Consider the following 25156-nt stretch of genomic DNA (forward strand, 5'->3'; position numbering starts at 1 on the left):
AGGCCATGATTGGCAATTTATCCAAGACATTAGAATACACCCTACACTTTACAAAAGGTGCCCTGGCATCTTTTATAACCACAAAGAGTCCAGACCACAGTTTTCTGTCACCTGCAAGGGACAGCACCATTTTTGCAGCACAGCATCCCTTTCACTGTGGTGGGGGCTTGGGATTCACACTCAGATCTCAGAGTAAGTACCCTCTGCTGGCCTTACCAACACTTCTTCCAGCAGCAACCTAAGCTTTTTTCCATCCAAGTACTGACAGGGCCCAAATGTGCTTAAATTCAGGTGGATGACCTGTTCTGAAGTGTATGTGGGATGGCTGCTGGCACAGGTGCAAAGCAGGCACCAGACTTAGAAAGTGTGTCAGTTTGCAAGAGAGGGTAACTCATTATTTACTGCTATGTTTATATGAAACTCAGCAAGTCCTATAGTATTTCTGAAAATAGTTCTCACCGATACAAGTTCCAACTATTTTCCAAACCACTTACTGTATCTAGTTGAAGGCTTCATGGAGTCTGTGCTTGTCTCTCACTCCTACTGGGTTAATTTAGAGTCAACAATTAAGCAAAAAATGCACATCTTTGTGTGAGGAACACCAAAAAAGAAAGTCAACTTAGAGATGAGAGAATCTACAAGCCGACCCACTTAATTAATGACTCTGGAGTACCGCTAGTTCACTGTGAGGCATGTTTTATCTCAGTGTAATACTGCTATTATTATAATATAGACTTACATCAATTACTTTTTATTTTACATATCGTTTTGTTAAAGTTTACACAAGAAAGATTTTACTTTTCTTTGTTCTCTGATGGGCACCACCCATGATCTTGAACATAGTTAAATTTTCGATAGTTTTCAGGTGACATCTTATTCTTAGACTGTCTATAAAATCTTTAATCAGAATCAGAAAACTTTAGTAGACTGTAGATTTTAGGGAGATTTAGTAAATTTGTATCCCTTCCATTTTGTACACTCAGGTTATCAATGTGCTCTTTTAATTATGGACAACTTCCTGTCCCACACAAATAGTACTTTCGACTTAGTCTATGTAAACATTCATGATTAGTCAAGTAAATATAAAAGCATAAATGTATGGCACTCAATAACTGTTTGATATTGAGCTCTCTCACAGATAAATTAAAAATAGAAAAGAAAACAAACAGTCGTCAGTTTGCACTGAGTAACCAGTCACAACCATTTGCAGAATTGCAGTATCTGTAATGACTGTAGTGAAGGTGAATTCATTAGAGTTATTAGTAATCTCTTATCAAGATGCCTTCAAATGATTTGCCGGGCCTAGGAGTTTTCCTTAATTATAGCTCATCAGTTGACTTCAGACAAGGCCTGGTTACATTCGCATTACAAACTCTGATTATCCTGAAATAGTCTCACCAGACACTGCTAATAATGAGCAAACTAAATTAAACAGACATGAGACGATAGTCAGAAATATTAACATTAATCCAAAGGTAGGGTTATTAGGAGTCGGAATGAAAGCAGAAATGTTGAAGCAGAATCCTGGCTACTTAAAGGTATTTTCCTTAAATAAATAAGCAATTCACAGGAAGAGATCTTTGCATTTCTATTCCAAATGGTGACACTGTGCTACAATCACAAACTCTGTCACATAAACAGTCAAATGCAAAGATGCTGCCAGGATATGGGACTGCTAATGGATATAATTGTCAGAACTAGATGCAGCCATGAAAATCAAACCCAAAATGCTGACAACCATAAAGAAAGTTTACAACAAGATGGGACATTGGTAACGTCATAAATAAAACCGTTAATTATAATAACTAGTGCTGAGCGAAAAGATTTGGACAAGATTGAGTTTGCAGCAAAATTTAGAGGTTCACATTGCAAACAAATTCACAAAACAAATAGTGTTTCACAACCAATGAAAACTGTGGCAATAGCACATAAATTTCCATCTGATCGGTAACCTTTACTCCATGTGCAAAAGGAACATTTTCTCTGGAGCATATCATAGAAAAGTGGCATGACAAGAGAGCACTTACCTGTAAGCACTTCAAAGGATTTTTTTTCCACTTCTAAAATCCATTGGCCTGGGTGCACAGCCGCTGGTAAAATTTTTGAAAGATCCTGGCTTGGATCAGCTTATAGAGTTAGGAAAAGAGAGCCTCTGACCCCAAATGAGCAGTACAGTGGTGATAGTAATGTGCAGGAGGCATTTTAGAGCACATGCTGCTGCATAGAAGAAGCTTTGAAAGATCAGGGCAGTGGCACCAACATTGGCAGGAGGACGAGTAAGCAAACAACGGTTTCAGGAGTAGAATAACGCTTAGGAAGTACTATTTCTTGCTTTCTAACCCAAAACCTTTAAAAACACCAAAAGACAGATTTTAATGAGTTATAATTTCGTAACTGTGAAATCACTTACAAAATTAATTTAAGGGGGCACTTTCACAAAACTATAGGCACTGTACAACTTGGCTGTCTTGTTCATTACTGATAATAATCATCAGAAATGTGCAATAACACTGAACTAAAATTAGCCAAATTAGATCCTGGATGCCAAAACAGAAAGATTTGAAATAAAATGAGTGAACTCGTTTGAGTGAAGAAAAGTAGTGTTATGAATTTCTCTTAAGTTAAAATACCTCACCTCTGTGGTGGACCTCTGCTACCAGCCTTACCAGCTTTAGGTTTTATCTCGCCCTTTTTATGGTGCTCTGCGAGACAAATATGTTCACTCACTGTATATAATTCATAATGTACTGTACTTTTATACTTGTATATAACACTCTAAAATCAATTTGAAGTGCAATAAAGAGTAATCCTGCTCACCTGACACCACTCCAGCACAGATTTACAGATCTATAGCCGGTTTTATTCACTGGCTGCTAAAAGCTTCAATAGTTTAATCCTGGCCATAGGAAAACATCAATTTTGGTCTGTTCTGTCAATTACAATTTGTCCTTTTCATGCTCGATGGAGGGTCATGGCTTATCATGAAACCCGTCTACTTAATGCTTTCACATGCCACTTTATGAAAATGAGTCAGTGAGGGGATGCAATGTCTTAGGCAGAATTATTCACTCATTTTATTTAAATTTCTACCTACCAGTAGCACTTAATCCATTTTTAGGGTACATTTCTGTTTACAATAAATTACTGGATCTTTGTTCTTTGGGTCAGATTTTATCATTCTGGACTGTTTTTCTGTGACACTCAACACACACTTTATTTAGTAATGGCACTCACTGTTACTGAGTGTAGAAAATACTCAGAGGAGAAAAGGTCTCTCAGTACTGTGAGATAAAATCATATCTATTCATCGTTTGATGATAATATAGTCCATCCTTCCATTCATCCATTACTAAACCTGCTTATTTGAATTAAAAGTTGAGGGGGCTGGAGTACTCTCTCCAGCCCTGGGCACAAAGTTCGAACCAACTGTGGTTAGGGATGCCAGTCTGACTCAGGGCACAGTCACTTATTCCTTAATTTGAGAGGTCAGCCATCCTAATCTACTCTCTGAAATGGAGAAACATCTCATCCAGGGTTGAGAATGATCAGTGACCCCATATTAAGACAAACTAAGTTTAGAAAACGGAAGCGTAGACACTTTTGACCAAAACATTGTTTCATATATGTAACGTAATATTTCCAAGACTGATTAATCCCATTCAGGACTGTAGAGGGGCTGGAGGATGTCCTGCCAGTGTTAAAGCAAGAAATCAGTGTTTGATGGGGTGCCAGTCCATTGAAGAACCCAAATCCCCACCCAAACACACACACACATAAGTCAGTCCGGAATTGCCAATTAAATGAAAGATGGAAACATGCAAACTCCACATGCAGGATTTGAACCCAGGTTATGGCATCTGTGAGGCAGCAGCACTAACCACTGCACCTTCATACAACCCCTAAGCATCCACCAGGTTTTTTTAAGAGCATTTTGTTTGCCCGGTAATTTTATTATTTTATTTCTGAATCAAAATAAAAAAGCCCTAGCACTCAGTATGCCAGCCCAATTATTAGGGAGCTATGGTTATCGGATCTCATTGTGCAGCTGCAGGCTTTTTATGAAAAACTGAAACCCAGCTGTGTGGCTTTCCTTTTGGCATTGCAGAATGCTTTAATGTTTGCTTCTGTGTGTACGCACGTGCATTTGACATGGCTTTTATCCATGAATAAATAGCTACTTTGGATTTATGTGGAAAATCCATGAGAAACAAGCAGTGCCTAGACCTCAAGACCTGACTAATAGCAATAAGTTAATTTTGAGCCACGACTTGCAGATGATAAGATGTCCTTTTAATTGAGGTAATTTCAGCCTTGCAGCATTGATGCCTCTGGGTGTCCCCAACAGGAAGTGTACAGGGCAATCCATTGGGAAAAGATCCAAGTGCAGACCTAGAAGAGTGTATCTGTCAGCTCTCTAGCTTTAGTGGGAGACTTTTACATGGGGTACTTTGCTTTGTCTCTCAAACTTAACATGTTGCTACTGGGACCCTCACCAGGGCAAGCAATTGTTACAATCAACATACAACATATTTTTAGTTCCCAAGATTTCTTTGAGCCTTCAGTTTATTGAAGTTGCTGGATGCCAACCTGCACCATTTGTCATCAAAATGAGCAGAACAAAACAAAGGTGCTTATTAATTAAACCCATGTGGTTCCCTGTTTGTTTATATTATAAAGTGACTATTGCTGTGAAAAATAAGAAAACTAAAAACACGGAAAACTTGGTAGACATCCACTGTGATCCAAAGTAGCAGCAAAAGATTTTGTTTGCAGTGTGAGAGAAAAATCATTGAAAAGATGAAAACAAACTGGCCTCCGTGTATTAATGGACAGCCCAAATATCTGGTACAGCATTGGTATCTGTGCTTCAATCCATCTTCTACTGTGGTCATTAATATGTGATCCTTGTCACCTTGCCTCGTGGTATATGTGGAGAATTGACTTCCTGAAGTAATAATCCATGTAGATCGCATTATGTGAAAATAATTATGTTTCATCATTTTAGGATCAGAGAGCGAGGATGTAACTTCAGTGGTTGAAAACTGTGCTTTGAACAAAATCCATCTCAAATTATAGTAGCCTGTGAAAATTATAAGCTTCTGTTATCAAGAAAGGATAGGAAAACAAAATTATGTAATAAAACTGCAGGACTCTCTCCATACCTAAACGTAGTAATACTAATGATACCTTTGAGGAAACCACTTATACAAATCTGTCTTCATTCATTATCAGCTTGTCACACCTACAGGGTGCACAGTGGGGCATTTTTAACTTCTTTATTTGTGTTTTTACCTCTTGAATGTGGTGCTTTTAATGTCCGTATGTTTAAATTGAACCTAGAATGGAAGGGTGGCACAGGGCTTAGTGCTGCTGCCTTACAAATCCAGAGTCCTGAGTTCATATCCTGAACAAAGTCATTGTCCATCCTATTCATATTTTCCTCTTGATATTCAGGTTTTCCTGCCTTATGCTCAAAAACGTGTGTGGTGAGGTAATTAGCAAGTGTGTAAGTGTGAACATAGGTGTCCACTCAAGTGGACTGATGCAGGTCAAGGGTTGGTTACTGCCATGTTCCTGATGCTGCTGAGATAGGTAGTAGCTGCCTAGGACTCAGAATTGAATTACGTTGGATTGAAAATAAATGTGATATTCTTATCAACCTTATTTATACTTGTTATATTTATTTTCTTTTGGATGTAATTTGTAATTAATATTCAATCTAATCATTTACATTGATTACTCAAAAGAATTTTAAATCAAAATTAACAGGAAATATCTGTGCTTTATGTGAAGTGTGCCAGTTATCTTAGAGTATTCAAAAGTTGTTGCACATTAGTTTCCGCAAAGTCCTAACTGTCTGTCTGAAAAATGTGCAAAATGAGGTATGTTTAGGTTTACTCTCCCATTCTGAGGCTAAGGATGGACATGTTTTGTCACAGATTGGCACTGGGAATCAAACATGAATCAACCACACTACCTGAACGAAAGTCAGTTGAATGCCTTTGGAATAAGAAGATTTTTGTACCCCCTGAACAGAATGGCGGTGGTGGCTCTGAGACTAGGGATTTGCACTGGCAATTGGAAGGTTGCCGGTTTGAATCCCGTAAATGTCCTTGAGCAAGGCCCTTAACCTGCAATTGCTCCATCCTGAGTATGACGTTAATCTGTATCCAGCCTTACATGTAGGCCCTCTAACCTGCAGGGAATCTCTGGGGGTTGGTGACAGAATTGGCTCCAGCCACCATAAAAAAAAAAAAAAAACCTCACACTGGTTCCATTCAATCTGAACTAGTGTGGTGCTGAGGTGTCACCCCTTGGCTGTTGGTTCGTCATGTGGTGGGTGCAGCAATGCGCTAACAGTTCATGCTCCTAACCCCTGAACAAAGAAGCTCATGGCCACTTTGTTGGGATGTAGAAGAGGTGATCTTGGTAGACACAGTGCCATATGGTGCAATCATTAACTTGCTTAGATCTGCACATTGAAACTCTTAAAAAGTTGCAGAAGAATTTAAGAAGAGTTTGTTCTCAAAAAATGTTGCTGAAATTTTCCTTCAACATCTCAACACTCAGCAACACACTGAAGGCAGAGGAAGTGATCAGAAAAGCAGCATGGACTGTTCTTCCCCATTTATCTCACAACCTAGATCTTGATCCCTTAAATTTGCAGTTCTTTGAAGCCCTCAAAGATGCCATCTGTTGAAAAGTGAAGACAAAGTGAACAAAGTGAAGTATAGGGTTAGAAATCAGGACTCAAAATGATGCCAGAAGGGCTGCATGCTCTTGTTTCTCTCTGGCACAAGGCTGTTGAAGATTGAGTAGTATAGCAAATACATCTGGATATCATATGAGAATGTTCAAATAGTTCAACTGCAAATTATAAACAATAAACTTAACATTCTGGTGCAAAACATCCTGAACAACCCTCAATCGTTACGTGATGCACAATTATCAAAAGACAAAGACTTTCTGCTTCTGCTTTGTACCGTCATGTCACCTTTTCTTTGATCTTCTGTATTCACTGGACTGGCTTAACCCCCTTTTGCCTTGTGGTAGTTTTGTGACATCATCAGTTAGTTGTCTGCTATATATTTGTTAGTGTCGTTTCATGTGACACTTTATGTACATTGTATTTTGAATACAAATGCTAAGCACCCAATACAATTGTCTCAAATGGTCATTCATGCAGAGGAAGAGGAGTTCAGAGACATTACGGCTTATCACACAGAGTGCAAGGTTTGCTTGTTCAGAACTTACCATTATATCAATTGCACGCCATGGGTCTCACCTCTCTTCCCAGTATTTACACCCAGCGACTATACCAGCTATTCAAACTGCTGCCTGAATGGCAACATTTCATTGGTTTGCCATTTTTGTGGTTAGTTCCACAGACGTGTATCCATAAAGCTGTCTGTCGCTTTGCATGGTTATTGCCCATTTGCCTATGGCGCACATTGTAGATTTACAGACAAATCTAAGTTGGTTCAGTGTGACTGAGTGTGGCTGTGTGCTCCAAGGCTCGTTCCTGATATACAGCAGGTTCCTATGATCATTCCAGTTGTTTATATAGTGTGACCGGGTGTATCTTTACTGTAATCACACCCAAAGTAAGGATTAGTGAAACCAGAAATGTATAAACGGACATTGTTATTCTGATGAGCAAATAATAATTTAAAAATGGAGGGAAAAGTATACCCAATAGGTATGTCAAGGACATACCTTTCTTCCTTTACTAATTATTTGGGTTCTGTAGCGCATTTACCCTCCATAATGCACAACCAAACTCCCCATAAATACCTTTTGTACCTTCTCTTCCTACCTTTGGCCCCTCTGTGCCTGACTCTAAGCTTAGCAGCCTTATGGTGGGATGGTCCTATTAATGTCAAGCCTGCAATTACTTCCAGAGTTGCTCCCTGTCCCTCACAATTACATTCATGTCAACAGCTGGCTTATATTTGGACCTGATACAGAAAACATCACCTAGTGGCCCCAGCTGGCCTTGCAAGCCCACCGAGACCCATCTTTAATACATAGCGGGGGTCCATGCATGGCATAATGTAGCTGTCTGCTGCCTGACTTGGGCTGAGACTGAAATTAGTTTCACATTTGGGCTGTTTAATGACCAGTTGTTGATTACCTTATGTATTTAAGGAAGCCCATCAGTGACATTTATTTGTTAAATATTATCTGTTTCTGCAACTGATTCAGGGTTTCATGTTTCATTCTTGCCACCTTATTTTCTCTTCCATAATTCTGTACTTTCATCCATCTACCCATCGATTTTCGAAACCTGTTTTATCCCAAGTCACGGGGAAGCTGGAGCCTATCCCAGAAAGCTTCAAGTGCAAGTCGGTAAGACATCCAAGACAGAGTTCCAGTCCTTCACACACTCACTCGCACAGTAGAGTACATTTAGTATCATCAGTTCACCTAACTTGCATGTCTTTGGACTATGGGAGGAAATCGGAGCACCCAGAGGAAACCCACATAGACATGGAAAGAAGATACAAAACACGACACAGAGAGGACCTATCATTACCGCTGCATCACTGTGCCACCCTAATTCTAATTTATTTCATTCTAATCTTGATCCGTTAGTGTGCTCAATTGCCTTTGAACATTGTATACTTTATTTTTTTCCATGTGTAATTTTACTTACTTACCTACTTATTCTAACCTTCTATTTTGGCAACACTGGCATCAAAGCAGGAACAAGTGCTGGTTGGGATTCCATCCCATTATAAGACAGACTCACCCATAGGAGGCCAGTTTGAAGGTGCTAATTAAACTAACATGCACAAGTTTGTGATGTGGGCGGAAAACTAGAATACCCCGAGAAATAACAGCAGTATTAGATATAATGCTAATAATTTAGTCATCTAGTGTTTCTTTTGATCATTATGTAAAATAATTCTTGTTTGGTAACAGAATGTTGTAATGTAATGTAACGTTTGCCAACCCACTTTTTCCAGTAGTGCTGGGCTAGTGCCTGCCCCAACAGCATTGGGTGTAAATCAGGATTCATCACAGGTCCCATGGTGCATAATACCTTGATTGAAAAAAGAGGATGCTATCATTCATGTGGCCCTCACTTAGTGTTCCAAGTCAATTGAAAGCTCTAGGTATACCAATCCGCAGTGGACAGTGTTTATCTCGTCTTTTCCACATGATTACTCTCCTTTTTTTCACCTGATTTTTCTTCACTAAGACATTAGCTCTTAATCACCTTTCTTTTTGTTTCAGGACTTGTCTGGGTCAATTGATGACTTGCCTACAGGAACCGAGGCCACCCTGAGCTCTGCTGTCAGTGCCTCTGGCTCCACAAGCAGTCAGGGGGAACAAAGCAATCCAGCACAGTCTCCATTCTCACCCCATGCATCACCACATCTTTCCAGCATGCGCAGCGGCCCCTCACCATCTCCAGTGGGCTCTCCTGTGGGGAGTAATCAGTCCAGGTCGGGGCCCATTTCCCCAGCAAGCGTTTCAGGTACGTCTATTTTTGTAGTCTCAATCTGACCTTTGAAGAGGATATGATACACCTTGAAGGCAAGCTAGTGAGAGATCTCATGCCAAAAAACGCATTATCTACCTGCCTTGGAGCAACAAGTAAATCGTCTGGAGTCCTAGAATAAGTTATAGCCATGATTTGTTTCCCTAAAGGTTTTTTTCTAAGAAAAAAATGTGAAGTTTTATATTTGTGTGTGTAATTTAGGAAGAATTTCCATTCATCAACAATGTGTCTTAAATGTATTTAATGAATATTTGTGTTTATGAACTTTTTAAAATTATGTAGCATATGTGTTACTGTAGCAAAAAAAAGAAGAAGATTGAAACGCATCACAAATGAAAATGAGTTTATTAGGAAAAAGTTTCTCTAAATAACTGTATTGACAATGAAATTCTAAGACTGCAGACTATAATGTTTATGGAACATGTACAGCAAGCAGTGGCTTCTCAGCTCCCCTCATACATGTTGATTGATGTAATGTGAGTCCGCCATCCATTTTGTAGGACACATAAGGCTTATTTCTCTTATTAACAAGTTGCTTGTTATGCAGAGACAATGATAAACTACTCCTTCATGGTGCGTTTTGGGGAGACATGGCTTTCATATTTTGTTGTGAGTGTCTTCTGGGAGCTCCCTGTCCCCTCACCTTTTGATGGTGATGGTTGACGTGACTTGAGTGTTTAATGGTGGCACCTGCAATGGGCTGGTGTCCTATCCAGTTCTGTGTCGTACTTTCTAGGAAGAGATCTGACTTTTCTTTAGCTCAATCCTAAATATCTGTGGATAATCAATTTGGTAACAGTGTTTCTCCCTTTTTCAGGTTTTATCTGTTGTTTCGAAAGTGTTTGAACAACGTTTGTGTTATAGTAACAATCTATTGAGACTGCTTGGCTTTTGTGCAAAGTACTATATGTAGATTTTTGGTTATCTTTGTTTAGTGGTGAAGAAGCTGATTTCAGGTAAGGAGGACACACCGATTTGTGCAAAGTACAAGTAGTAACATTCTCTTTTGGTAGAAAGCCTTAATAGGCGATTTAGCGACATCTACTGGATTGGACGCCAAAAACAAAGATAAGTAAATTTCTACATATAGTAGTAGAGAAGGACAGAGATCCATTAGATCGATTTTGAGTGTTTAAGAATCAATATCAAATAGTTTAAATGAAAAATAACAATTAATTGGAAAATCAATATTTTTACACAGGCCTTCTTCTAAAGGATAATGCATGTTAAGTCTTTGAGGGCTGAATATTTTTTCCAAAAAATACAATTTCCTGAAAAGCATACAAAGCAATGTTTTTCACACAGAAATCAACATATAACGTCTCTTGCTGCGTGTTGTTCACCAGAAATGTGTGGCGGGCTTGCTGCTGGGCTGTCTTTGTGTGGCAGGGGGCGGCAGTCTCGGTCACAGAGCATCACAATATGGTTTATACCTGTTGTCACTATAAATGGCAGTTCTTCCAGGTGAACGTTACCGTAGGTGCGTCAGCTACACAAACCTGTCCACCACCTCGATCAGCTGATGCTGGTACCTCACATTTGTTTTGAATCTCTTGTATCAAAATCATAGTCTGACATAGTCTAATATCCAGAACATTGTCCATGGAGTATTTTTGCTTTGTGCATTTGTTCTCACCAGATGTCAATGCCATTTTTGCCATTGTTTGCTCCTCGCTACTCACGCAAGTGCAGGGAAACTTGGTCAAACCAATGAAGCTTTCTAGCAAAAAGAGTCCAACTAAAACATAACGGTGGGTTTTGTCACCATTTACAGTTAATTCCTTTTGACAAAAGTCGACATCCACCTTGAAAGTGTTAATTCAAAAAATGCCTATACAGAACCATGCTTTCTACCCATCCCTTTGGCCTGAGTATGCTGATAGAACCCGTATTTTACAAAGAAGTGAAGCAGTATGCATGTTGCTTCTGCTTAACTCTTGGGCTGTTTTGAAGAATTCCACCTGCTAGATCACCAGAGCAGTGCCACTCTCAATTCTTCATTCTCATCAGGGGCCTCATTTATAAAGCTTGCATACGCACATAAAAGAGGCTGGAAATGTGCGTACATAACTTCCCACGCAAACATCAGGATTTATAAAAGAAAACTTGACATGGGAACAGGCGCATATTTATGGTAACTTACCCATCATTTTGGAGAAACTGGGAAATGAAGATACGTCAATTAGAGAAATGTAAGCAAACCAGCTAATTGATGACTTACACATATAATTATTCATAACACTGAGCCGTTATTGTAGTGTGTGTTGACGTGACAAACAAATTACACCTCAAAAGTGATAATTAAGGTGTACAGTGATCCCTCGCTATATCGCGCTTCGCCTTTCGCGGCTTCACTCCATCGCGGATTTTATATGTAAGCATATTTAAATATATATCGCGGATTTTTCGCTGCTTCGCGGGTTTCTGCGGACAATAGGTCTTTTAATTTCTGGTACATGCTTCCTCAGTTGGTTTGCCCAGTTGATTTCATACAAGGGACGCTATTGGCAGATGGCTGAGAAGCTATCCAGCTTACTTTCTCTCTCTCTCTCTCTCTCTCTCTCTTGCGCTGACGTAGGGGGGTGTGAGCAGGGGGGCTGTGTGCAGCTGCTTCCTGAAGGACATGCTGCACGGAGCTTCGCATACTTAAAAGCTCAAAGGGCACGTATTGATTTTTTTTATCTGTCTCTCTCTGTCTCTCTCTATCTCTCTCTCTCTCTCTTCCTGCTCCTGACAGAGGGGGTGTGAGCTGCCGCCTTCAACAGCTTTGTACCGGCGGTGCTTCGCATACTTAAAAGCCAAAAAGCCCTATTGATTTTTTTTTTTGACTGCTTGCTTTGCACTCCTTTGAAAAGGAAGATATGTTTGCATTCTTTTAATTGTGAGACTGAACTGTCATCTCTGTCTTGTCATGGAGCACAGTTTAAACTTTTGAAAAAGAGACAAATGTTTGTTTGCAGTGTTTGAATAACGTTCCTGTCTCTCTACAACCTCCTGTGTTTCTGCGCAAATCTGTGACCCAAGCATGACATTCTAAAAATAACCATATAAACATATGGTTTCTACTTCGCGGATTTTCCTATTTCGCGGGTGGCTCTGGAACGCAACCCCCGCGATGGAGGAGGGATTACTGTACAGACTATATTTTTGTTCCCTTTAAAGAGGGCCAATGCTGTGTATTTACACTGAAGAAATGTTTTTGCTTCTCATCAGTTTATATTGGCTTCCTGTTTTTATTTATCAAGGAACTGGTAGGCAAGTCAGGAGTATCTCAGTCAAGCTTCACTCCTGCCTGCTATGCTGGAAGCCATTAACCAACTGATGAGGCACTACATCCCATTATTGTTTGGTGTGGACATACATTCAGAAAACAAAGACATTTTTGCCAAAACATAAAATGGCAATTTTCAGCAGTGTCCTAACATAATCAAATCAATTTACTGCACTTCTGCACTTAAATTGTGATAAGGGCACCTAGCGAGAATGAAGGTGCTTGTGTTAACCATGGGCAGTGACTTTTCATTAAGACAGAAGTCATCTGTGATGCCAACATAAGACTGACAAACATCATGGCTCAGTCTCCTGGGTCAACCTGTGATTTTTTTATTTTGAGGGATAAAGACTTCACAGTGCTGTACGTGGTGAATGGCTTATTGGTAACTATTTCATTTGGTCTGTACTATTCATTGTAACAGCAATCACGTCATTATATGTGCCAGGAGACACTGGTGACATATGCCTTTCCCAGACCCGCAGAGCGAAGAAGAGAGACGCTATAATGCCACGCTTGATCTTGGACTGTCAGTTGTGGAGCACAGACAGATATTTTTGAATGCAGGTACTTGTGTCTCAAGGGTTCCGGTGGGAGGCTGTTGTACCAGCCAACAAAGTTCGGCAGCATCCTGACCGCATATATATAAGATTGATTAGCATGCTCCATATATATGCATATATTTACAAGGTAATTGTGATATATAAAGGGTAAATTGCATAGAGAAGTGAATATGCCAGTTTTTATAAATCTGAGGTTTTTTTGGTGTGTGCATATTTTCCTGTTCAGATTCAAGCAAATTTTTATATATGAGGCCCCAGGAGCCGCTTGATTTAGAGTGCAGCCACCTTAGCCAGTTAAACTAGAAAAGAACTCTCATCTCTAGTGGCCAACTGGGCTCCCGGCTGCAGCAAGCTCTCTTTTTTTCAGCCTCACTGCAGCTAGAAATGTTAGAAATTACAAAAAGGTGATCTTACGTCGTTTTTTTTTTCAAACTGCATGCCAAACCACTGTACAGTTTAGAGAGGAGGAAGCAAACATTCATCAGAATGATTAATGACTGAATACACTTTGATCAGCAACAGTTAATGACATACAGTGTCAATAGTTAGTATTTCACAATTCAACTCTTTTCATGTTGCTTTTATGAGAATACAAGAATTTAAAGATTCCAGTTCAGCAAGTTGGGGACTTTTTTCCTTTTCAAAAAGTTTCCAAGAGAGAATTACAACTAAAATATTTTCAGTGTTGGAAACTATTTGAAAAGCACATCATTATTTACCATTAGTTAGAAACAGGATGCTGAGAAGAGACAAGCTCCCTGTGTTATTCAGATTTTTGTCTTTATAGAGTGCTCCAATTTCAAGAGATAAATGTGCTTTTTTTCCAGTTTTTGTGGTTGGAGAACACAGATCATTTATTTATTTTACGATTTCATTGCAGTGTGTAATACATTGAGACCATAATCCAGTTAAAGTAGCTATTCAGACAACCAGAACAAACTTCTCTGTGGATTCAAATCTATCAGTAGGCACTTTAAGGGCCGTGCTGTCTCTGTCTGTATTAACACAACATAACATTTTCAAACCCACTTAATCCACTACAGAGTCACAGGATAGATAGATAGATAGATAGATAGATAGATAGATAGATAGATAGATAGATAGATAGATAGATAGATAGATAGATAGATAGATAGATAGATAGATAGATAGATAGATAGATAGATAGATAGATAGATAGATAGATAGATAGATAGATAGATAGATAGTTTAAGGCACTATATGATGGATGGATGGATATGTAGATAGATATAATTTTATGCTAAGCCTGTCCCAGCAGCTCTGACGTCAGGAACCAGCCTTCAAACACTGACTTTCACACAGGGCTAATTTGGAATTGCCAGGTAACCTAAAATCCCCTTCTTTGATGATATTGATTGGAAAACTGAAGTTAATGCAGGAAAACACGGAGAAAATACACACAGGCAACAATCAAGCACATGATCTGACCCAGCATGCTGGATTTGTGAAGCAGTGGTGCTACACTGCAGCCTTGTCTCAATGTTAAGCTAAACAAATTAGTAGTGGGGGTACTAGCATTGTCATTTGAATTTTTATTAATCCATCCTTCTATTCATCTTCAAACCTGGTTAATTCAAGTCAGAATCAAGGGGGATGGACCCTGTCTCAAAAGCATAACGTGCAAAGCAGGAACCAACATTGTTTGGAGGAGTAAAAGAGGTTAAAGACAAAGCCAGCTTTAAAGAGAGAAACGATGGTAAATGAAAAAGGAGTGTATGAGACAGATGTGGCTACTTTATTCTGCATAATGGGCCATAGGCTTTATTGCTTTTTTTAATTTAAACGGTATTGTTCATTCTTTTGACATCCCCTGTTACATTTTGCTGCGGTGGGCTGGCGGCCTGCCCGGGATTTGTTTCTGCCTTGCACCCTGTATTGGCTCCAGCAGACCCCCGTGACCCTGTGTTAGGATATAGCGGCTTGGATAATGGATGGATGGATGTTACATTTTGTAATAAACCTCTTGTGTCTGGATGGTGGTCTTCTCTGATTATTCCTAGATAAGGTAATGAGAGTAGGTTTTTTGGATGTGTGTGTGTTGGGTGTCTGCTCATGAGCATCCCATAAGGTTTCAGAACTGGAATAAAAACACGATGGCAATGTGGATGTTCATGATGAGCAATGAGACATAACACAAAGAACATCATCTAATATCGACTGCCAAAATTTCAAGAACCTGTAATATCAATGCGGCACACCAACAGCTAAGGTTACCTTTGAACAGCTGCTCTGAATTATCAGACGGTTCTTCCCTGCCTATATCACATATGGAGAACAGGGATACATCTGGCTGTTATATATCACCCTGCCATCGGTAAACTTGTGGCACACTTCTGCAGACTTCAAACACTCGTATCTTGCATTTCTGCTCAGAAATCCAAGAATCATAAAGAAACAATATACATACCTCTAGGGTATCCATCATCAGTAAAAAAAAATGTCTATGCATTTAGATGGCCATCCCTGCTCTAAAAATTAAATAGAATAAAATGACAAAATAGAAAATAAATTCATTAAAGGAAAATGACGGCCTCTGGGTTTTTCAGCAAGGTACTGATTTTAGATTAAACATATGCCTTAATGTGCTTTAGACAGATCTGGCGTTATTAAATGTACTAGCATACACGAGCTAAACAGACGTTCATTGGAGCAAAGTGATCTAGTGTGAACAAACTGCACAAAAATATCAACCTAAAACAGAGATAAACAGTATTTTTTTTTTTTGACATAATTTGTTTCCTTTGTTAGAGTCACTTTGGCAGCCTTTCGGAAAATGTTTCGCAGGTGGATTTGAAGTGACAATCTCTTTGGAATACTCTGCTCAGTTTGACTGATTTCTTCAAGAAGACTGAGATTCTAAGTAGAATAAAGCATTAACAAGGCTTTTATCACATTTAGCTTTTAAGACAGTAGATATCTAATCGAACTTTTGTGTGTACAATGAGACTTCCATCGATCCATCCATTTTCAAACTGGCTTAATCCAAGTAACGGTGATGGAGCACAATGGAACTTGTCAGATATTTTACAATGACATAAAAGGTGAATGCAGCTCAATGGAACTGACATTCAGTACATCACTGCTAGCTGTCAGCTGATATTAAAAACTCATGAACTATCATTGAAAAGATATTACATGCCTGTATCACGGCAGATATCTAATTGACCAAACAGTGAACTGCAAGGCAAAATAAATCTCTGTGGAATGAGTTATCTTCATTTCATTTAAGGAGGAGTGCCTCTGGTCACAACCTACCTGTTTCTCCCGAATGCAGAAATGATAAATGTTGACTTAACTTTTTCATCATTTGACGAGGCTGAATCAAAAGCCCTCCATCAATAAGACGACAGACTTCATTTCCGTAGCTTTTTAATGGCCCATTACCATTTGGTCGCAGTGCTCTGTCAGCCCAAGTGATGGTCGTGGCAGGTAATGTTTTGTCATGAGTAATTTTCCCTGGGCTTTTTAAATCCTCTAATATCAGAGCAATGACTTCATCTCCTTTGGCATATTTTCTTCCTTTGGCATATTTTCTTGTTCATATAGTTTAGAATTACCTGAATGGGAATGATCGAGTGATTCTAGTAAGGATCACATGTTAAATATGTTTATAACAGAGAGAGAAACAAATCTGTAGGGTATGTCACTGATTCTTTGGACTACTTTATGCTTTCCAAGGCAGCTTTGCAAGAGTGTTCTTGCCACAAATGCACTACTCTGTTTACACAAGCCCACTACTCCAGAAAATGGAGGTAGGTGTAAATTAACTGAAATTTGTGTAAATGAGCACACCAAGTGGCGCGGTGGTGTTACTGCCTCACAAATGTCTTTTCCTGATTGCTGTCTGTGAACAATCTCATTTTTCTCCCATACGCCCAAATACTAAGAGCTTAGTGTACCTGGTAATTTAATATCGCCTCATGTACAACAACAACAACAACATTTATTTATATAGCACATTTTCATACAAAAAGTAGCTCAAAGTGCTTTACATAATGAAGAAAAGAAGAATAAAAGACAAATAAGAAATTAAAATAAGACAACATTAGTTAACATAGAAAGGAGTAAGGTCCGATGGCCAGGGTGGACAGAAAAAACAAAAAAAAACTCCAGAAGGCTGGAGAAAAAAATAAAATCTGTAGGGGTTCCAGGCCACGAGACCGCCCAGTCCCCTTTGGGCATTCTACCTAACATAAATGAAATAGTCCTCTTTGTAGTTAGGGTTCTCACGGAGTCACTTGATGCTGATGGTTATACAGACTTCTGGCTTTTAATCCATCCATCATTGTTGGAACATCATGGTGCTTTGGGTAGATGGTGGTGGCACAAGCCACCACCAATAGGACACCGGAAAAGAAAACAGAAGAGAGAGTAGGGGTTAGTACAAATTTTGAATGAATAGTTATTATAATGAATTGGATATACAGAGTGTCAAGATTAAATTACAGTGAAGTTATGAGAAGGCCATGTTAAAGTAATGTGTTTTCAGTAGTTTTTTAAAGTGCTCCACTGTATTAGCCTGACGAATTCCTACTGGCAGGCTATTCCAGATTTTAGGTGCATAACAGCAGAAGGCCGCCTCACCACTTCTTTTAAGTTTTGCTCTTGGAATTCTAAGGAGACACTCAGTTGAGGATCTGAGGTTGCGATTTGGAATATAAGGTGTCAGACATTCCGATATATAAGACGGGGCGAGATTATTTAAAGCTTTATAAACCATAAGCAGAATTTTAAAGTCAATTCTGAATGACACAGGTAACCAGTGTAGTGACATCAAAACTGGAGAAATGTGTTCGGATTTTCTTTTCCTGGTAAGGATTCTAGCAGCTGCATTCTGCACTAACTGCAAACGATTGATGTCTTTTTTGGGTAGTCCTGAGAGGAGTGCATTACAGTAATCAAGCCGACTAAAGACAAACGCATGAACTAATTTCTCTGCATCTTTCGATGATATAAGAGGTCTAACTTTTGCTATGTTCCTTAGGTGAAAAAATGCTGTCCTAGTGATTTTATTAATATGCGATTTAAAATTCAGATTACAATCAACGGTTACCCCTAAGCTTTTTACCTCCGATTTGACTTTTAATCCTAATGCATCCAGTTTATTTCTAATAGCCTCATTGTATCCATTATTGCCAATCACTAAGATTTCGGTTTTTTCTTTATTTAATTTGAGAAAGTTACTATTCATCCATTCTGAGATACAGGTTAGACATTGTGTTAGCGAATCAAGAGATTTGGGGTCATCAGGTGCTATTGATAAATACAGCTGTGTGTCATCAGCATAGCTGTGGTAGCTCACGTTATGTCCCGAGATAATCTGACCTAATGGAAGCATGTAGATTGAGAAGAGCAGCGGACCCAGGATAGAGCCTTGTGGAACACCATATAGAATATCATGTGTCTTTGAGTTATAATTACCACAACTAACAAAGAATTTTCTCCCTGCCAGGTAGGATTCAAACCAGTTTAAGACACTGCCAGAGAGGCCCACCCATTGACTAAGGCGATTCTTAAGAATATTATGATCAATAGTGTCAAATGCGGCACTCAAATCTAAGAGGATGAGAACAGATAAATGGCCTCTGTCTGCATTTACCCGCAAGTCATTTACTACTTTAACGAGTGCAGTTTCTGTGCTGTGATTTGTTCTAAAACCTGACTGAAATTTATCAAGAATAGCATGTTTATTGAGGTGCTCATTTAACTGCATAATGACTGCCTTCTCTAGAATTTTACTTAAGAAAGGCAGGTTAGAGATGGGTCTATAATTTTCAAGAGAAGAGGGGTCGAGATTATTTTTCTTAAGTAGGGGTTTAACTACCGCAGTCTTAAGACAGTCTGGGAAGACCCCCGTACTCTCCCCCTTGGGAGAGTAAGTGTGGGAATGTGTGAATCTCGGCTCTTGCCTTGAGCCCAGGGGAATATGAATAGGCTTCAGCCCTTCCGTGACCCTAAATTGTATTGGGCAGGTTAGAGATGCCAGCTCAACTTTCAGGCAACTGGGATTTCATACTAGCTCAGTCATTGTCTTTGTGGAGTTTGTGTATTTTACCTGTATCTGTGTCTTGCAAACCATCTTTGTTAAGGATAGATTGTAAATGTCCTGAATCATTATGACAGAAAATGATCAGTTGATGAAGCTAATATAATAACGACAAGGTTTGAAAAACCGGCACAGGTCAACACCAGAAAAATCAGGGGAGGAAAGGGGGAAGCAAAACAAACAATGCATCAACACCAAAATGACACTAATAAGTATATTTCTTGCTAACTGACACTAAGGAAGATTTTTCAAGTGTTTCTTCAATCCACTGAAAGATACTGAAGAAGATACTGAAGGTACTATAACTATAGTAGAAAGATACTGAAGAAAGATACTGAAGGTACTATAACTATATAGAGTAGTTTTTCTCAACCACTGGATTGGTCATGGGTCGCGAATTGTAGTTGTTTATAACTGTAGTGGGTCATAGCTGATCCCCACTGTGATGATCGTGTTCAATTCACCAAGGGGGAGAGTGGAGGAACCCTAATGACATCATGCCCTGCGTTAATGTTGGTGACGTGACAGAATTAGAACCCAATTGCCAAAACAACAAGGAGACTTCCAGGAAAAGAAATAAACACAAAATACCATGTAAAACAACATGGTAATTAATGATTCATTCAAAAATTCCATAATAACATGAAAGAAAATACTTTTAAAAAAAGCCTGTCTTGGGGTTTGCAAGAAACAACTCTGCTCCCCTTTACCAATGTCTTTGGAATTCAGCAAACTTATTCTTCAATGTAATTTGCCTTAAAACATCCATTTTCAATAGCTCAAACAATTTGCCTGGATGTAACCCAAGCATGAGGAATAGTGAACTCTTTTCTGGTGCGGTTGCATAAAATGCCGAGCACCTGTTCTCATCATCATTTGAAAAATGTTGGTGATTATTTTAAACTGTAAAACAGTGAAACATTCGTGCAACCTCAATTACCAATCAATTTACTGTTTCAAATTTTTCTTCAGAGAGGTTAATTCAATTTGTGTATGTTCCTCTTTTGTACACATCCAGTAGCCAAAAAGTCCCTAGTAAAAGTTATTGAAATGCCAATGGAGTTTCACATGCAAATGGAACTTGCATCACATCAGTGTCATTCATGAACCTCAGCAACTCCAACTCACTTCTTCTGTTGCTAGAAGTTGTACTAAGTAAGTTACATATCCTATATAACCATATAAGTAAAAAATATAAGTACTGATAACAAAAAGATGCTTAACATATCTAGAAATTCATGCATAAGGATGCTACCACAGTATGCTTCAGTAAATTGTAATGTATATCATAAATAAACACATACACAGTACTCATGCTACAATTAAAAACAACCTTAAGAACAGGAATACACACCATTTTCTACAACTATCTAAGCTCCACCGGTACACCTCAATGTTATGCCATGCGTCCATTTTATGACTTGATTTCTTTCTTAATACTCTGATTTCCTCCCACTAAGTTGACTCAGTGATGTGGACTACAGAAGGCATCTGCTGTTTCGGGGGCATGGATGAGTTGTTTCGCAGAGATTGCTGCAAGACACCAGATTACAATAAAGAGCATCAGTAGCAGCATTTGGTAATTTGGTACATGGTGATTCATTCAAAGTTTTTTTAAAATTGCTACAAATCTGTATTGGTATCAAAACCTAATGTTCGAACTGCCTGATCATAAAATGGTTCTGAATAAATGTCTATGAACAAGAAAGAGTAACATTTTTCAATTACTGTTAGTTACTCAAAAATGTAGTCTTCAGTCATTCTCTTTCTACCATCTCCTGAACAACCGTAACTCAGCATGTGCTATAGGGTAGGTCACACTTCATTCTGTTTCATTGTTAGTTAGCTGAATTACATACAGTAATTGCATTTTACTTTTCATTTCCTCAGTATTTTTCTTATTATGCTTGTACACGTCATGGCCCAAAAATCAGTTCATTTCAGATTTATTTTCACATGTGCACAGTACAATGAAATTTCTGCTTGCCCACTAACATAAACCGTGGTGCCGAATCTCGCTCTGTAAGTTATGTAAAATATAACTTCATGAAATACAATATGTATTGATGTACAAAACAGTCGAGTTTCCTTTTGCATACAGTTTGGCAAAATTGACGGTAAAACGTGTTTTACATTTGATTTGTGATTGCGAAACTCACTATGAAGTGTTTTTAGAGGTTGAAAGAAAGGAGCATTGCTCCCTAAGGGTTTGGAAATACCGAACACCCCTTTTGGGCATGTAAATTTGTTAGAAAAGGGTCCAGATCAAAGAAGACAATGGAGTCTTCTGGAAAAGCAACATGACTAAAAATATCTGGTAATTTCTGTTGTGCTCCATCTCCATTATTTGAATTAAGCAAGTTTGAAAATGGATGGATTATTTTGCTTAGTAGACATATTAGTAGAGATCACACAGAGGATGATAAAGATTTGGGGCACCACCATGGTGACCCCATATAATTGAAGTCAAAATAATAACGAAAAACATACAGTAATTGTGGAAATGTCTTTTCAGACGCGAGTTCTCTAAATGAACTGCTTTAAGATGGCAACTCTTCCCGTCTTAAGTCCTTCCTGTAGGAAGAGGTGGGTACAGGTGGACAGACACCGGAAGTGATGTCAATGGTGTATTGCCATCAGTCTTCCCGGGCTGCAGAGGAAGGAAGAGAAAAGACATCCTTTTGAGCGGTGCCCGGGAATACAATCACCAGAGCCCTGAAGCTGTCTGCATACACATATGACAACAGTTTTATCCAAAGTCACTTAGTAAAGTGGTCAAGTAAACATGAGTTTTAGTTAAATATTTAAACACAGCCTATGATGAAACAAAAGCTATAATCTGGCAAGGCAATGAAGTTTCTATCCAAAGTAATTGAGAAAACATCACTGCTAAGCTCCTGCTTTTGCTAGTGCTCCTCTTTAAGCAGTGTGTGGTGAATCATCCTTCCATAAACCTTAACGCAGTTTTTCTGTGAGATGGGAACTATAGTTCCTGCAATGTCACTTCCACCAGATGGAATGAAAATATAGAGGGAAAAAAGTTTTTTACTGTGTATATACTAAACATTCTTCCTGGGCAAATGTTAATGGTTTTTTGTTTACTATACGAAACAAATTCAGTTTTTCTGAAATCACTGGCTCATCACTAATAATAAGCTAAAAATAGCATGGTTCTGGGACTGGACGGCACCTCCAGATCTGCGGTCTATGAACAGATGGATAAATATTCCAGAACGATAGTGTCATGAAACAAATAAATGCAGTTAGAAATTAAAGATGCTGCCTGTTTTTATCATTCTTTATCCTTTCTTCTGTGCATATGAGCCCAAGCTATTATAATATGAGATATAGTGACAGATGTAACACCACAAGCAGTGCCACTACCCACTGGGCAAGTAAACATCATCTCTTCCATTTTGGTAAATTAGACTGCAGCATATTTTTAGTTTATTTCCTCAATACAGGCTCAGAGAGACAGCTGCTGTGCTTTGACATAAATGCGGTATTCAAATGTGGACAACATGTAAATCAATTAAAACTTTCTTTGAATAACGTTAAGAAACCTAAATTTGTTTTTTTTTTTGGAAATTAAGTTATTAGTATTTTAATAGTACTAATCTTACAATTGCTTAAGCTACCAAATCCTGAACCGACCCATACTATAATACTAACACCTGTCTGTCTGGTTTAGCCTTTCAGCAAAGCAATTGACAAATATTAATTTTATAAACTGCAATAAAGCATGTCTCTTGGCTACATATCTTCTGTATTCTTCAAAAATGTGAACCAGCTTACTAAACATATATTCTGAAATGAAACATGGATATTTAAACGCAGCCTTTCAAACATTTGCAGTTCTAGTTTGGCGTTTCCAAGTGAGGTGTTAAAAGACTATGGTTGAATTTTATCCCCAAGCTCCTCAACTTTTGATGTCTTCTGGTCATTTTTTCATACCTAACAACTGTGAAAGCAACAGTGCTACTAATACTACCATTACTAAATACTGTACATTCTCAGACCCAGTTTAACTGAACTCAAGGCCGCGGAGGTCTTCAGCCTACTTCAGCAGCACTGCACCCAAGCCAGGAAATAAGTGACAGGGAGCAAGTCTGCCGCTTAGCTGCTATGACACTGAATCACTGCATAGAAGGTTTTGTATCTACAACATATTTTTTAATGTTTTAACATTTATGGAGTTGAGGCATTGAGGTTGACAGATAGCAATGCAAAGCATGGTGGATTGGACCACTAATAATTACTTCTGTTTGAAGATGTAACTTTTTTTTTCCAAAATTACATTTTAAAAATTAAGTTGTAGTTTTAAAGTATCAAATATTTTAAAAGCACTAACTGTAGAAACCTGAACAAAATGATTAAGAGATAATAAACAAGCTTTTTCAATTAAAACATCACAGACTCAAAACTACAGTATCGTTAGAATTTAAATATCAATATCAAGAACAAAACAAAGGAAATGGCATTTGTTGCTTGAAAATCTTACAGCTTCATACAGCAGACTAAACAAATGAGCTAAAAACAACATATGTTTACTTCATTCATCTGGCACTTCACAGCCCAACTAGAGTAACTGTCTACACCTGGGTAGCTCCTGATAGGTGTAAACAAACACTACAATATACACTCACCAGCTTAGTACAGGTTTGGATCCCCTTTTGCCTTCAGAACTGCCATAATTCTTCATGGCATAGATTCAACAAGATTCTGGAAACATTTCTCAAGGATTATGGTCCATATTGACACGATAGTCTAACACAGTTTCTTCAGATTTGTCGGCTGCACATCCATGATGCGAATCTCCCGTTCCACCACATCCCAAAGGTGCTCTATTGGACTGAGATCTGGTGACTGAGGATGCCATTTGAGTACAGTGAATTGTTCAAAAAAACAGTTTGAGATGATTTGAGCTTTTTGACATGGCAGGTTATCCTGCCTGAAGTGGCCATCAGAAGATGGGTACACCTCAGTCATAAAGGGATGGACAAGGTCAGCAACAATACTCAGGTATACTGGTGCATTTAAACATTGCTCAATTAGTACTAAGGGGACCAAAGTGTGCCAAGAAAATATCCCCAACACCATTAAACCACCACCACCAGCCTGAACCGTTAATACGCCAAATTCTGATCCTTCCAACCAAAATTTGCAGCAGAAATTGAGACTCATTAGACCAGACAATGTTTTTCTAATCCTCTATTGTCCATTTTTCTTAAGCCCTTGTGAATTGTATCCTCATTTGTATGTTCTTGGTGGACAGTGTGGTCTCCTGCTGTTGTAGTCCATCTGCTTCAAGGTTCGATGTGTTGTGTGATCAGAGATGCTCTTCTACATACCTCAGTTGTCACAAGTGGCTGTTTGAGTTACTGTTGCCGCCCTATCACCTCAAACCAGCCTGACCATTCTCCTTTGACCTCACTCAGAGAACTGCTGCTCACTGGATTTTTTCATTTTTCAGAACATTCTCTGTAAATCCTAGAGATGGTTGTGCATGAAAATCCCAGTAGATCAGCAGCTTCTGAAATACTCAGACCAGCCTGTCTAGCACCAACAACCATACCATGTTCAAAGTCACTTAAGTCACCCTTCTTCCCCATTCTGATGCTCGGTTTCAACTTCAGCAGGTTGTCTTGACAATGTCCACACATTCCTAAATGCATTGAGTTGCTGCTGTGTGATTGGCTGATTAGATATCTGCATTAATGAGCAGTTGAACAGGTGTACCTAATAAA

General features: G+C 38.8%; 1 protein-coding gene across 1 annotated transcript in view; it reads left to right on the plus strand.

The window, feature by feature from the left end:
* The window catches only part of arid1b (AT rich interactive domain 1B (SWI1-like)), a 708988-nt gene that overhangs the window by 412495 nt on the left and 271337 nt on the right, over window positions 1-25156 (plus strand). Inside the window, 1 exon segment of the mRNA XM_028797431.2 lies at window positions 9241-9484. Coding sequence (XP_028653264.2) covers window positions 9241-9484 — 244 coding nt within the window.

This window comes from Erpetoichthys calabaricus, chromosome 3 (assembly GCF_900747795.2).
Source record: "Erpetoichthys calabaricus chromosome 3, fErpCal1.3, whole genome shotgun sequence".
NCBI lineage: Eukaryota > Metazoa > Chordata > Cladistia > Polypteriformes > Polypteridae > Erpetoichthys > Erpetoichthys calabaricus.